The sequence below is a fragment of the Hippoglossus hippoglossus genome, chromosome 3, assembly GCF_009819705.1.
Source record: "Hippoglossus hippoglossus isolate fHipHip1 chromosome 3, fHipHip1.pri, whole genome shotgun sequence".
Classification (NCBI taxonomy): Eukaryota; Metazoa; Chordata; class Actinopteri; order Pleuronectiformes; family Pleuronectidae; genus Hippoglossus; species Hippoglossus hippoglossus.
This window is the reverse complement of record NC_047153.1, coordinates 30,813,603-30,828,932: the sequence shown is the minus strand read 5'-3', so window position 1 is coordinate 30,828,932 and position 15,330 is coordinate 30,813,603. Positions and strand designations below refer to the sequence as shown.

The 15,330-nt window shown below is 41.0% G+C and overlaps 1 protein-coding gene across 4 annotated transcripts in view; it reads left to right on the top strand.

Annotated features, from left to right (window-relative positions):
- Positions 1–15,330, top strand: part of adamtsl3 (ADAMTS-like 3) — a 198,397-nt gene that overhangs the window by 148,837 nt on the left and 34,230 nt on the right. For 3 of the 4 annotated variants that reach the window (XM_034581509.1, XM_034581511.1, XM_034581512.1), the window contains 5 exons: positions 2,785–2,989; positions 3,427–3,574; positions 5,885–5,969; positions 10,628–10,914; positions 11,011–11,140. In XM_034581509.1, coding sequence (XP_034437400.1) covers positions 2,785–2,989; positions 3,427–3,574; positions 5,885–5,969; positions 10,628–10,914; positions 11,011–11,140 — 855 coding nt within the window. Of the gene's footprint in view, positions 1–2,784; positions 2,990–3,426; positions 3,575–5,884; positions 5,974–10,627; positions 10,915–11,010; positions 11,141–15,330 lie in introns of those variants that run through there. The other variant, XM_034581514.1, reaches the window with a different exon arrangement.

The window sequence follows — 15,330 nt, the reverse complement described above, 5'->3', positions numbered from 1 at the left end:
CCCTGGCCTGCCCCAATTTTACATTGAGAAGGAGCAAATGGTGAAAAAATCATCTTCATTCCATTGTGTCTCAAAAACAGTTACTGTGCTCTGTTCCACTGCAGCTGTCTCCCAAAGCAAAGCGTTACTCATCAATCAACACCGGCCTCTGCCTCCTCCACTCTGACTTCATCTATCTTGGGGAGAGTGAGCAATCCAGTTCTGCATATGACTTTTTAAAAATAATTCCTCCAAAAGTAGTTGGCAGTGTGCTCCTTGGATGTGGGGCTTTCAGCTCTGTGAGCTCAGCTCCTGGCACAGTGGTCCGACTGGGAGTGATTGGTGGAGACTGCCTCACACTCTGTCACAGGCAGAGAACAATAATAAGCCATCATTTCCTTTAGATGTGCTTGGCTGTGTAACACTGCAGCCCACTGCTGCACATCTACACTTGGAATGTGTGTGAAGAGAGAGAGTTCACTGATGTGTGTAAATTGGAAGGTGCAAGGCTTTTTTCCAGAAGCCATCTTGACTTTAAGCTCCACTGACAGGTCAAATAACTTTATTATTTCTGCTGTGTGTTGCGCTGAATATGTTTCATTAGTAAATTGTATCATATTGTGTCAGTGTTTGAATTGCACAGTGCCTCTCAGGAGAGCCATATTTTACGGTGGCACCACATGGAAGTGTGCATTGTGTCTCTCTCTCCCTGGCTGTTCCATGACTTTCCTGTCCTTTCACTTCTGTCTTATGACCATAAAAATGTCTGCCTGTCTGCCCACAGCCATCAGTGCTTTCAGGTACTGAAACAACATACATCATGCAGGTTATTCTGATAAAAACAGAATAGAAGATTGGCATCATAGTTAAGGTACAGACCTACATAACAATCATAAGAAATACAAGGGCTAGGGCCGGTCGTCACAAGCACACAGCTCAACAGGCGATTCCCTGAATCCACACAGAGCTACCACACATGAATATCCACAGCAGGAATAGAAACAGCATTAGGATACTAAATGGTAAATGGTCTGTATTTATATAGCACTTTTCTAGTCTTGATGACCACTCTAAGTGCTCTACAATACAATACAGTTTATTGCCAATCACACACATTCATACAGTGCATCTATGGGCAGCACTTTTTGCTCTCTAGCCCCTCAGCCACAGCCGCCACATAGTGGAGAGAGACATAGGTTCATTCAACCATGTATTGTGAACCATAGATATTAGAACTAACCAGTACTTGGCTGGTATTTTAGTTTTAAAATCATTTTATGAGAGTTCTGCCCCATTGATAATTTAAAAGTTAAAAACTAAGCACCAAAATATAATATAAGATTCCCTATTATCCACATCAAGATTATAGCAATGTTTTTTTTGCTTCAACATGTCATTATGAAGTAAATGCTGATTGCACAATGTAATAGCTGTAGAGTAATGACACTGGATTGGTTCCCTGTAAGCATTGTTTACACTGTGCAATTTTTAGGATGGAGCTTGTACAATGGTTTCAAACATTTTGTGGAGGAACAGAGGCTTGATTTACAGCACTAGGGGAGCGCATCTACCATTGCGTGGCCAAAACAGAGTGAGGGTCACACTGTGAAACAATCCACCTAAGTATGGAAACGGAGAAAATAAGCTTCACTGACGGAGGATGCAAAGAAAGTGAAGAGGCAAACTGACAAAAACCATGTTAAAACAAGAGCAAACCTTTGTTAGGCAGTCACCTATCTCAGCAGTGAAGTGAGCCTGCAGTCAGCCTGTGGGCAGCACGCTCTCATGCACACCCTGAACACTAGGCATATAGGGCCAATGTACACTGTATTGATTTAGATAACAATTTATAAATCGGATAGATTAAAAACTATTTTCAGCATTCAGAGACATAACCATGCGCTAAGGACTATATCAGGAACACCATCCAAATACTGGGTACTTGCTGTGCTCCCAAACTTCAAGCTTCATTTATTCATGTTATTGATTTCCCAAGATATAGGAAACTTTATTTTGCTGCTATCTCCTGTTCTAACACTAAAAGTTCTACTGGATACACACTGTGGAGGTCACTGAAGTTCACTAAACTCACTGTCGTGTTCATAAAACCAATTTGAGACTTTTCTTATGTGACATGGAGCATTATCTGCCTGGAAGTGTCCAATAGAAGATTGTAAACTGTGACCATAAAGGGATGAACAACAATATGCAGATAAACTGTGATATTTAAATCATGGTTGATTCAGACTAAGGCCAAACAATGAGGAGAAAACATGTATTTCCCCATCACACTACCAGTTGCAACCTAGACTGGTGACACAAGTGAGTAGAACCAGCTACCTCAAGGTTGGATGTGTGTGTGTTGTGTGTTCATTCTGAGATGCTTCTCTGCCCAGCACAGTTGTAAAGCCTGGTTATCTGAATTACTGTAGCCAGTCTGTGAGCTCCACCCTGTCTGACCACTCTCCTCTGAACTCTCTCACCAACACAGAAATGCTGCTCACCTTTGGCTCTTTGAATCATAGGAGATTTTTCCTAAAAAAGTCAAAGTCACTGAGATCACATTTTTACTGATTCTGAAGTTTGACGTGAACATTAGCTGAAGCTCCTGGCCTGTATCTGCAGGATTAATGAATATATAACATGAACAGGTGCTCAGACTAAAGTTTGTTAAATTAAATGTTTTTGAGAAAAACATCATCACTCTTTCAAATGAGGTGCCGTCTGTACTGTTATTAAACAATGTTAGATGCATAATTAATTGATAAGCTTTCACTGAATTTGGTTCCCTCCCTTTGTAAGCAGCTGGGAGCAGGGCCCCTGGACCCAGTGCTCTGTGTCCTGTAGTGGTGGCTGGCAGGATTGCAGTGTACTGTGCGTAGAGGAGGACAGCCAGGGACAGTTCTCTCAGGTGGAGGAGTGGAAGTGTACCCACTCCCCTCGACCTGTCACCCGACAGATTTGCAACAGCTTCCCCTGCCCCCAGTGGGTGGCCATGGAATGGTCTCAGGTCAGTGAGTGTCTGATTACACCGGCAATAAAAATGATAAATCCCTTGAAGAGTCCACTAAGCAGTAAGTCCTCTGACAGATTTAAACATTGATTAGTCATTAAAATCACTTATCAAACAGTTATAGTTCAGGACCCCAGGACACTGTACCACTTACACATTCAAAATAAAGAAAAGCAGGGAAAACACATTTGTGCTAAACAAAAACGTATGTTTATTTTCCAGCCGTTCTAACCATTTCAATCACTCCTTGAAATGGTTCCAATGTGTGGACTTAACTAGACATATATGTTTTTAAAGGTCAAAAGCCTAAACGTTTGGAGACCTCTGAATTCATCTATTCATCAACCGTACCCACTTGAATTCATTTATGTAAATTGTATAGTGTGTGGTATCTGAGCAAGTGTATTAATGTGTGTGTTGCTCTCACATCTCAGTGCACAGTGACGTGCGGCCGAGGCCTGCGTTACCGGGTGGTTCTGTGCATCGACCATCGTGGACAGCACATTGGAGGCTGTGAAGCATCACTCAAACCTCACGTTAAAGAAGATTGTCTGGTCCCTATCGCCTGCCACAAGCCTAGAGGTAGGACACTAATAATTGATGGAGAGCTGTTAGCATATTAACAGTGATGTCCAAAACACAGTAGGGGAAAGGGGTGTGGCACTATATCAGGTATACAGTGTCACTGAAAGGTACAAAGGCCCAATCAAATGAAAGTAAAAAGCATTTTTCCAGAACTCCATTGAAAATACATTTACATACCATTGCATATTAATATCTGGACTTTGAAAAACATTATTTATACATTATCTAATGTAAGGTATGGTACAGTACAGTACTATAGTATTGCACATACAAGCTACATACTGATCCTAAAGTCAATTTAGCCTATTAATGTAGATGTTATGTGCAGTCAAAATGATATATGAAATGTTTTAATATGTTTTTTTCCATGGGTTGTGCTGTGTGCACATACATGTACTCTTCAAGTGTGTGATGTATGGTAGAAAGAACAGCACTGCAGTTGTGAATCAGGCCTTTTTGACCGTTCCACTTTGCGCACTAGCTGTGTCCCACACAGTCCCCACCCTCACTACAAAAACAACAGGTTTCATTTACATTAGCTTCCATCATGTGGCCCCTAATTTATGATGCACCATAAACGAGCATCCCTCCTAATTAAACCGAGTTCTTTAAGAGCTATTTAATCACTCACAAAGAAGCTCATAGTCTCACATGCATGTTAAGAGCTTTTTCCCTAATATCCAATTCAAACTCAGACAGTATGCTGTGAGTGCTTTCTGTCAAACACACAGACCTTACTTTAGTCTAAACCAAGGGTGGGGAACCTTTTCCCTATCGAGGGCCATTTCCACTTTTATAACTTCCTTCCAGGGCTATGAATTACTGATCACAGCAACCTCTCTAATGCGATGGCTGGAACTGCTTCTCTTTGGCCAACGTGTAATGTCAAAGATGACGATCCTACATGCAGCTGGTTCTCTGATCAAAAATACAGTGAGAGTCAGTTGTGAAAAGAGCTAACCACAGCAGTAGATTGTCTCAAACACAGGTGCAAACTTCAGTGAATGTCTCGTCAAAACGGGCCCTGATCCAGAAGTGGGCAGGGGTGGGGAATGCTCACCCGAATTACTACTCTGCCCACCCAATTAGTCAACTTTATTCTTTTCTATTGAATGGAGCGACGCCTGCGAGCTAGTTCAGGCAGCCAACTCGAGCTGCGCTGCTCCAATCATGTGACATACATCATGTGACATACCTCACTCTCCTCAACCATCTATAATACACACCCACCTTATCAGGTGGTCTATTTAAGCAGAGAGAAATTCCCCATCATCCCCTTTGCTCGTACTGCTGCTGCAGTATTGCTGCCAGTTGCTTCAGCCCCTCCACCACCCCAGCATCCACCTGTAGGCTCCAACGGGGGTTATAAGTATTTGCTCATCACTCCCATCATATCTGTGTAATCATATGGGGGAATGATGAAGTTGGAGCCTAGACGCCAAACATAATAATAATTATAATTATAATTATTATTATTATTATTATCATTATTATTATTATTATTATTATTATTATTATTATACCACGACTTGGAAAAACTCTCAACACTAAGTCCATGTGTGAAAAGTTGCCCACACCAGCTATCTAATTGCCCCCCCAATCTGGGCCTGCCTCAAAATGGAAACATTTTCAAGACGCTGTTTGATCTTGTTGCTTTTCAGTTTAAAGATTCTATGTTGTAGGTTTTCGCTAACACCTTCTGGTTCCACTATAAATGACGTATATGTTCAGTTCCGTTATCACCAAGTTTTGAAAACTCACCATCAAATAGTCATTGCAGGCTTTTGCTCTTGCAAAGGGTGAATATGGTCTATGACAATCATGGAAGATACAAAAGGGTTATAAAATGGGGATTATACATCTTGGCCATGTGCCTATATAATGCCATAGGTTTGGAGGTCATTCACCTGCTACTTGACGTTTTAGCACATTTACTGCTTGTTGCATCCTTTTTCTTTAGATTGAGTGGATGGAATAATTGCATCGTCAACTTGTGTATCTTGCTCATTTATATAATTATAAATAAGATAATAAATTACTATATTCAGTCTATCTATTCCAATTGATTTTTGCTCACCTCAAGTCATTCACCTCTTGCTAAGAACTCCTGAGAATCAGGACACTTAAAAGTCAGAAAGTTTTATGCCTAAGCAACAACATGCATCCCTCCTGGTCCACTTAGGACCAGTTTCCTGCTCTGATGTGCTTGATGTATTAATCAGTGGTTGGATCAGGGCATGAATCAGTAATACTGAATACTGATCCCTGGGATTACTACGTGTAACTTATTTATTGTCTCCCTGTCAGAATCCATGCCAGTGGAGGCCAAGATACCCTGGTTAAAACAAGCTCACGAACTGGAGGAACACCATACTGCCACAGAGGACCCCACGTGAGTATGCACACATGCACATTTAGACAAACACAAAGCATATATATATATATATATATATCTGAGATAAAATCAGTTAGTAATAGTGAAAGACTTTAAATAGAATGTACAAACAACCCTAGTTTTCCAGTTGGTTTCTACTTCTTACCAGCAGCTGTGGCTCAGAAGGTAGAAATGGAGGTTGTGTTAAACAGTCGGTGTGTTTTGTTCAATCTTTGTAGGTTTGTAGCTCAAAGTAAAGTGCTTGGGACAAACCACACACACATCGGCAAACACAGCTTATCCAGCCCTGTGTGAATATGTCTGGTTCTGTTTCCCCTCCTTCCGCTGCTGATGATAAGCGTGCTCATTGCCTTCTGCTCTGGGCCTGGTCAGCTCTGATAGCCTAACTGGAATCCATCAGCTCACACAGCTCATACACACCTCACAAACCTCACCACAAACTGTGCAGACACTAATATATGTGAGTCAAACACTTCCCACACACACCTCAGTGACTTTGCAGCAGGCACGGAGAAATGTTATGTAGGCCATTTAGGTCTTGTGTAATAATTAAGAAAATTGCACTAAAAAGGATTAAAGGGGGACTAAAGGGGGATCTGAAACGATTAAATTAATATAATTTTAAGAGAGGCTGCCCTAAGGGGAATCAACAGGGAGAGGCAGATCCAGTGGATGGCAGTAATGCACCTTGGCGTTGGTTGCCACCTGCCAATAAACGGAACAGATGAAGAAGAAGAAGAGCGGCTGCCCTTACTAGAGGAACAACCACAACAACTCTTAAAAACTGACTCTATGTTTCTGACAAACCATTGCTTATGTGAATAATGACTGTCCTCTCTCAGAAGAAAAGGCAGATGTAGCATGACGATGTTAAAGTGCTGCAAAAACCTCACGGTGTACCATTTGTGCAGTATCATTACCTTTAGACTATATGCAAGCTATGGTTCGGACGTTAGCTGACAGCTAGCCACAAGTACACAGCAATTGTGTGTATGTGTGTGTTTGTTCAGCTCATCCTCTGACTTCCCATTCTTCACCACGTCCCTCTTATCTCTATATGTCTATGTTAATCCAGCTAAATTATTAGACAAAACAGTCTTATATTCATACTCAAAGCCTGAGTATTATGCTGGCAGAGCTAGATACACAGATATGCAAATTGTTACTTACAAACTTTACACTTAAGTCCCACTGACTACTTTAAGTTGGTGTCAATCATTTGGAGACAATTCTAAGTAAAAGTTCATGAAATGTCCAGTAAAGGTTAAATAAGTTGGGGCAAGCAGTTTCCATTAGGTTGGTTCAAAGTTGTTCAAGACACAGCCTGGTTTTCACAGATCACATCACCTCCCACCATTATTAATAATTGATAAATGGAAGTCTGAGACCACTTCCCTATACTTTCGGAGCTCTACATAATAACAACAGACAAATAAGGGAGAAATGACAATAAGGATGTAGAATCCCACATTAAGCAATTATCTCTCTTTATTTAAATTCTATCAGTTCAATTCACTCCTACTGATTTATGCAGGTCTTAAAATCTGTGTGACTGAGCTAAATCAAGTCACTGTCAAATGTCAAAAAAGGTTCCCCTCAAGAAAGCCTGACCTCCAGGGAACCTAACTCTCTGCTCACGTCAGATTAGCTGCCATAACAAGCTCACTGCTGCACATTACGTCTGGTGCTCCTGACAGTCAGCAGCTTTAGGATTTCATTACATGAAGCAGATGGAGTGGTTTATCTCAACATTATTGTGGTGGGTATATGGGAAGGAGACACAGTGAACTCAAGCAAATTTAGTTTTTACTTACAGGAACTCGAGGAATTCCCCTTTAGGTCAGATTATTATTACCATTATTGTATTTATTTATTATCAGAATATTTATTAATGAAAAAATCAGGCGAGAATTAGATCCAGATATGAAGCATACTGAATCGCATGAAAACTCAAAATGTAGGGCTTAAATTAAAATGAAAAGCATCTGCAATGATGCATACCCCGCTGTAATGAAAAGACAAAGACTTACTGCCACTTTAAAAAGAGATAACAACAACAACAACAACTGACTGGTCACTCAGTTTCAAAACAAAATTACAGAAGTAAAGAAATATGCAGAAAGTAGAATTTAAATAATTTTGACTTGATGATGGTAAAGTTTCAGTGCCAGTATTTAGTACCTCCCACATGTGAAGCAAACCTTGTTTTATGAATTCTCCTCAAGCACCAACCCTACACCTGACTCAAAATCCACCCCGTTGTTTATTCTTCCCAAAATTATATTTGAATAATATATGATAGAAATATTTGCTGTAAACATGGCTGGTTATCTCATCTGGTTAGATTGCGGTGCTAATAATGCCAAGGTCATGGATTCATCCCCATAGAGGCCAGTACAAAGAATCTGTAACTATAAACTATAAAGTGTGCTATTGGTTCAACCCCCAGACATGCCAGTAACCTGTACCTAAGGGTCACCAGTCACCAGCTTTTACAAAATAGCAAAATGCATTATTGGGCCTGTTGGTACATGGCAGAGCTATATCAACCAAATACCTGTCACATCTTGCATCGCCAAACTTTTAACTGCAAAACCCACACTGTCTAAAAACATAAAACACCAGGACTTCATCTGTGGCAGGTTACCAGTAAACTTAGTTTCCTCAGCTTTATCAATTAAAGTATCAATTATCAATAAATCAAATAATTCCCACACAAAACATCCACCTGGAAGATGGTTACACTTGACTTGCAGTGAAGCGCCTTAGTTAGAGTTGAAGCCATGACCTTGGCGTTCTTAGTAACACGCTGTAACAATATGTGCTACCCATTACCACCTGTTTTGAAATTCCAGATATTCCAGAATTTATTTTTGGAAAGATGATCAACAGTGTGGATGTTGAGTGAGCATTGTCCAGGTTGGTGGAGAGGAATTAGTAGAAACATCTGAGGCTCGGTTCATAAATAGGAGGCAGTAAATTGAGGTGCAGGTATTGATCATTGGTCTTGTTAAGGTTGATGATTTAGTGTGGTACACACTAGCTAGTATGGGGGTCAAACCCATGACACTCGGGACCTTATAAAATTAGAGAGAAACTCAACAGTTGCCATATAGCAGGGCAAACACTTTGGGGACGCTGTAGCAGGAACAAACATCCCTCTTAACTGGATGAAACCTCTAGTACAGGGGTCAGCAACCTTAGGCGCCATAGTCATTGGCACACAGGTGATTTCTTATTAAAGAAATGTTCAAAGGTTTTGCCGTCACGCAGCCTGTATTATTTAGCTTGATTGATGTTAACACCTCCCAGCCACTAGGTGCCAGTAATGCACCATAGGCTGGATGCCAATCGCCATTAAATAATAATAAGAAGCCTCCCAGCCGGCGCCGCTCGCATTTCCCCACATGAATCTCAGTGAAGTGCAGCCGTTCAGGTGTACTGGTGATGGCATGCCCGCTAGCTAAAAAACCGAAGGCACGGGCATTTCAGCCCTCATGGGCAGAAGACTGTGGCTTTGTTTTTCATAAGGACCGTGCTGTGTGCACGTTATGTTTTGAAAATGTTGTTTGTCGAACGTCCAGTGTTAAGCGCCACTTTGAGACAAAGCAGAAAGAAGTTTTAAAGATCAGGCAGACAAGGGAGAATCGATCAAACGTGCAGTGTCCAGGTATGAGAAGCAGCCCAACTCTCTCAAAGTCTTTGCCACTGCCAAGCACCATGCGACTGAAGCAAGCTTTCGCAATTCTGAATATGAGTGTGGTTGGTGGGGTTAATGACAAACTTATTATTGCAATCATAATGAGATAAACATGTTTCTTTAAAGTGTTCTTCTATATAGAGCCAATATGGATGGAATAAAATGACATGTCTGTATCGGAAATATTAATGTGGTTCAATAATAAAACTTAATGTTAAAAATAATGTTGATATGGTACACTAATTAACAAGAACATTTGAGGAAAGATCATGTTTTGGTTTCCAATTTTGTTAAGGCAAACTCATCTATCTAGTCTTGAGGGTCTGTTCACAAAGAGAGTTGCATCTTTGGAACTCATTCCTGTAGTAGGTAAAGATGGAAGCAGTTGAGAATTGTTGGAGAATGACAATTCAAAAAGACTGATTTCCTTAACCAGAATACCATTAAATGTGAATCAAACAAGAGGATGTGTTTTTAAGTATTTCCACTTTTGGCCTTCTGGATGCTGTCAAAATAAACTACAATTTGTTTTTGAGATTATGAAGGAACATGTCAAATAGAGAGCCAATAGTTAATATGTATAGAGAAATCAATGTTGGTCTTGGTTGTAGGGGCACACACTGTGTTATATGTTGCAGCTGCCAAGGTATAACAAATGGAAATGTCATAACAAGTCATCAATTACCTTCAATGGCTAAGCATCAGTAATACGAACTGAATATGTTACTGCTGTTGTTGATTAACCCAATGTGCATTGTAACTGCTGTTGGATGATCACTTTTCTTTTATACAAAACATGCGTCAGATGTTTGAGCATTCAATAACCTTCACTTTTGGAGGTGGTGGTGTTGGTGTGGTTCCTTGTGAATCATCATCACTCATCATTGTGAATCAGCATTATAAACATTTGCTGCATGTCATAACCTCTGTGTATATTCTCCTCAACTGTCTTTAGATTTGTACCTGGGCCCTGGGTACCTTGCAGCGCCACCTGTGGGCCAGGCAAGCAAACTCGTGAGGTGAAGTGCCGGGTGATGCTTTCATTCACCAAGACGGAGGTGGACCTTCCAGACGAGGAGTGTGGCAAAGACAGACCCCAGGTAGAGAGGCCCTGCTACCAAGGGCCATGTAGGGGCATCTTTTCAGGCCCCCAGGATCATGGGGCCCCGTACAACCAGATGGAGGAACTTTACAGTTGGGACTACATGGGCTTCATTGCCTGTTCAGCTACATGTGCTGCTGGTGAGGTTTCTCAAATGAATGTTGACAGCTGAAATGCTCCTTGACCCCTTTTTCCATATCATGTCCAACTGGCTCTTGTCTATGTGCTCTGCTCAGGGAAGCAGACAGCAGTTGTGAGGTGTGTTAACAGGAAGCAAGGTGAGGAGGTGGAGGACCCCCTGTGTGATTTGTCCAGCAGGCCACCAGCAATGATACGAATCTGTAACCCTGAACCATGCCCCCCAAGGTAAGAGACCACGTGTTTACTGAAGCCATATAGAGAGGTTAAAGAGCCTGAACCAGCACATTAGAGTCAGTGACCCCTCCAGTAGTGCTTAGTACAAGTGTGTAAGACTCATGCTTTCTACAGCCATTTTCAGACATGACCTGCGGTTCCGGAGAATTGGGTTCGGGCTGATCCCGCAGTCTGCCTTTCACACATGCACAACACAGTGGGAGGTTTTCTGCAAAGACTTGTTCACAACAGCAACAAATCCTCTGCATTATTCAGGCAAGAGGTGGTGCAGCAGACAGAGGCAGGAAGAAACCTATTAATTCTGCTGCGGAGATCATACAGACACCGGAGTTGGCTCGTATCACCTCAAACTCTCTTGACATCTTCGCTGGTGTCTTCTACATGTATGTCACCGCTTTTTCACGGCAAGATAATTGTTGTCTTTTTGTGTTTTTCATTTTTGTGGTCGTCGTGTGTTAAGGCTATGGAGCCCCCCAACTCGCTTGCAGCGGTGGATCCCCCGCTGTGTTCTCACATCTGATTCTCCTGACTTTCTGCAGACTTTCTAACAGGGGGCCAGGTGGAGAATGTCCGCAGAAACTCTGGAGCCTCTCACTTTGACTTTTGAGTTCATACATGCACCTCCTCCAGAGAAAATATGGAGGATGTGCAGAGTTCAGTGCATGTCTGAAAGCAGCTTACTTCTTCCACTCCATCGCTGAGCTTTTAACTGCAGGCCCCCTCAAAAGACATTTTGACCTCTACAAGGTCATGGTTTCTAGACCCATACTGACTAACATTCACCAACCAAACTGAATGTAAGTAAAAATGTGCAAAAGAAATTTGTTTGTTTGTTCATATGCTGAAATGAGTTAAGGTTTCAGTTTATTTTCACAACAAATACATGCGGCTCTCTCATGAGCTTCACAAAGTGAATGCAAACAGGCAACCTAAGATCCGTTGTTGGACAAAACACTGCTCTAAGATCAGATATAAGATCAAATATAAAAGGTATCGCTTTCACTCCTGTATCTATTTTTATCTTTAACTGCTCAAGCACTACTTGATTTTTTTCTCAAACAGCACACAACTTACACTTTTTTTGTGGAAAGGTTATGTAAGTGTGTCTGATGTAGTTACTGTACTGTGCCAGAGATTCAGTGATTGCTCTGCCAGATGACAAGATAACCTGCTTTTGAAAAGTTCCAGTTCTGAAATAGAACAACAAGTCCTCAGCCATAGATGCATTCCCGGTAAAGTAAGAGTTTGAATTTAGGGGGATTTACCCTCCTCTGTTGCATTACTGAAACCGACCCAGTCAGATTAAAAACCAGCAGACAGGTTGTAGTGGCAGTCAGCAGCCTCGCAACATATGTTGGCCCCATGGTGCTCTTGCTGTAGTGACACACTGGATTTGCCTCTTGCTCTGATAAAAAAATAAAACTCCATGCAGCTGATCATACACAGCTCTTACATTGAGTTGCACACTCAATTAAGTGGCTGAATACAGCATTGATATAAGGCCTGAGTATGACTTTGGTAGAAAGCATCCAGTCATGTTTAAGCCTGGATCCTATTTTCTCATACCCTGAAGCTGCAGCTAAACAGTGAAGTCAATGTATTTATATCAATGTGATTATATATGATTGTATATATATTGTATATATGATTATATAGTGCTTTTCTAGTCTTGATGATCACTCACAGCACTTTTACAGCACATTTTTGCCATTCACACATACATCCATACAGTGCATCTGCATCATACACTGCACAGTGCCAGTACCACAGTGCCACATCCATTATGACACACGGAATGTAATAAAATTGTAAATAAAATTGGACAATGGATGTATTAGAGGCTGGACAGGGCCCACTGAGACTGTATATCCAGATATCTGTGCTTTGTCACTGCCATGCTAAGGAATACAAGTGTGATCTGGTTTACGTTTAGAAAGAAAAGCTGAACCATTCGAAACTAGAAGTGCGTTTGGAGAGCACATAGCTCCACCAAGGCTACTGCCTGATATCGTCATATCCATATCCACCCCAAATTTCAAGAAGTTCTTTCTTTGCTCATGCCTGACGCCTTCACAAAATTTCAAGGAAATCAGTTTGGTAGTTTTTGCAAATGCAGATAAAGACATAACCTCCTTGGTGGAGGAAATGACTTGTCAGCCTGCACTTTATACAAGAAGATTTCACCATGGTGGAATAATGTGCTCTCAGACACACGCCCACATAAACACACACAGAAGATGCTTTTTCCAGTGTGGCTGCACATTGCCAAAGACATCAGGACAGCTGGCTAACTGGAGCTGTATGTAGAAGAAGAAAAACGGATGTTGATAAAGAAATCACGTCAAGCCACATAACATCTTATAAGGCTATACACCATATTATCATAAGTACTGTATACAGTTACTACAATTGGTCTTCTTTTTACTTTAGCTCTAAATATCTCAATACCCAAGTTAGATTCATGAAGCAGCTGCATAAAGAAATGGTTAGACATAGTAAGGGGGACAAACTGACCACAAAACTCAAGTATGAAATGTAATGTATTCATGTTTAAAGTGTAGGGGAGCCCACCTATGATGTGCAAGTGCATGGTTAAGCTACGTTCACTCTCATTTGGAAGGTTATGAAACCACTGTCCCTATGATGGCAGGCTTACACACATTATTGATTATTACTGAGCCCACAATCAAATGTGTGTGTGTGCGTGTGCGTGCGTGCGTGCGCATGTGCATGCTATAAGTCACTGCATTTCCAAACAGCAGAAGGACATTTGCCCATTTAGTAGTCCTGCAAACTTCAGGCATATCTGAATCACACTGTGATTTACCGCTCTCTCCTCCTCTAATAGACATTTACAGGAAACAGCTACACACACACACACACACACACACACACACACACACACACACACACACACACACAGGGTGTCGTCTATTGCCTTAGATTTTGGGAGGCCAACAGTGGGAACACAGTAAGGTTTGTTAACTCCCCTATTCCCGCTTCAACTCTGCATGTCTATAACTCTCCCACTCACCCTGTCTCCCTGACTCTCTCTCTGGAAGTAATGTCTATCCATCATTCTTCTCAGTGGGAATTCCTCTCTGGCCTTGTGTTTGGTCTGACGCTACGAATCGTATGAAAGCAATAAAGAAACCAGGTCTCTGTATGTGGTTCTTAAATTGTAGAAGAGGTCAAGTGTCATCAAAAGCCATGTCAACTCAGGTTTTGTACCCAAATATAAATTCACCTTGATGATTTTATGAACATTTTCTTAAAAACCTTTCTACATCCAGGTTATCCACCTGTTTGATTTCTCAACATTTCAGCTACTGTCATTTCTGGACCAACTGAGTTTCATTAGCTGTTGAAGACCGGATCAACTTTAATTAATTTACCCCCCCCCCGTTTGACTTGATTCTATTCCTACTACTCCAAAACAAAGAGGAAAAGTCCAGATAGTCTATAACAAAAAAGCTTTAATTAGTAAATGAATATGGTCAGGTCTATCAGTATTGTTGCTTTGATAATTTACAGTGTAGAATTACAAAAATTAATTTAATGGCAGAAAATGTTTCTGACTATATTCAAATGATGCAAAGTGCATCAAATGTCTGGAAGTATAGGACATATTCACTACAAATACAATGAAACTAAGGCAAACGCTGTTAAACAGTTAAAGCATTGCATATACAATATTAGTGAATACCTTCCTTTCTCTCAAGCCATTTAAAGTGGAGAAACACAACACATAGAAAAGATGGGTTAGGGTACCAGCTCAACATTGGAGGGTTAATATTTGACAATGAATGGAAACACCTAATGGTTGTTCCCTTGCCCCAAAACAGAAATGTATGGGATCAGAATTATCAATATGTCAGTATAGAATAGCATACTACTAGTTAGCAGCGTAACTGGGAATGAAGTACTGCTATGTACTGACTTAAAGGTATTGAAGAATTAGTTATTGTGCCATTTATTAATCAGATCATTTGAAAGCAGAATGTGAGCAACAGAGTGCAAAACGATCTCAGACTATAAACATTTACTCTGACACCGGTCGAGATACATCCCAGCAGTAGTCCCACAAGAAGATAGGACTGATGAGGGAAGGTCATATACGCCTTCACCTATCTGCTATAAATGATTAAGAGGTTTTCTACGTCAAATCTCCAGCTCAGAAT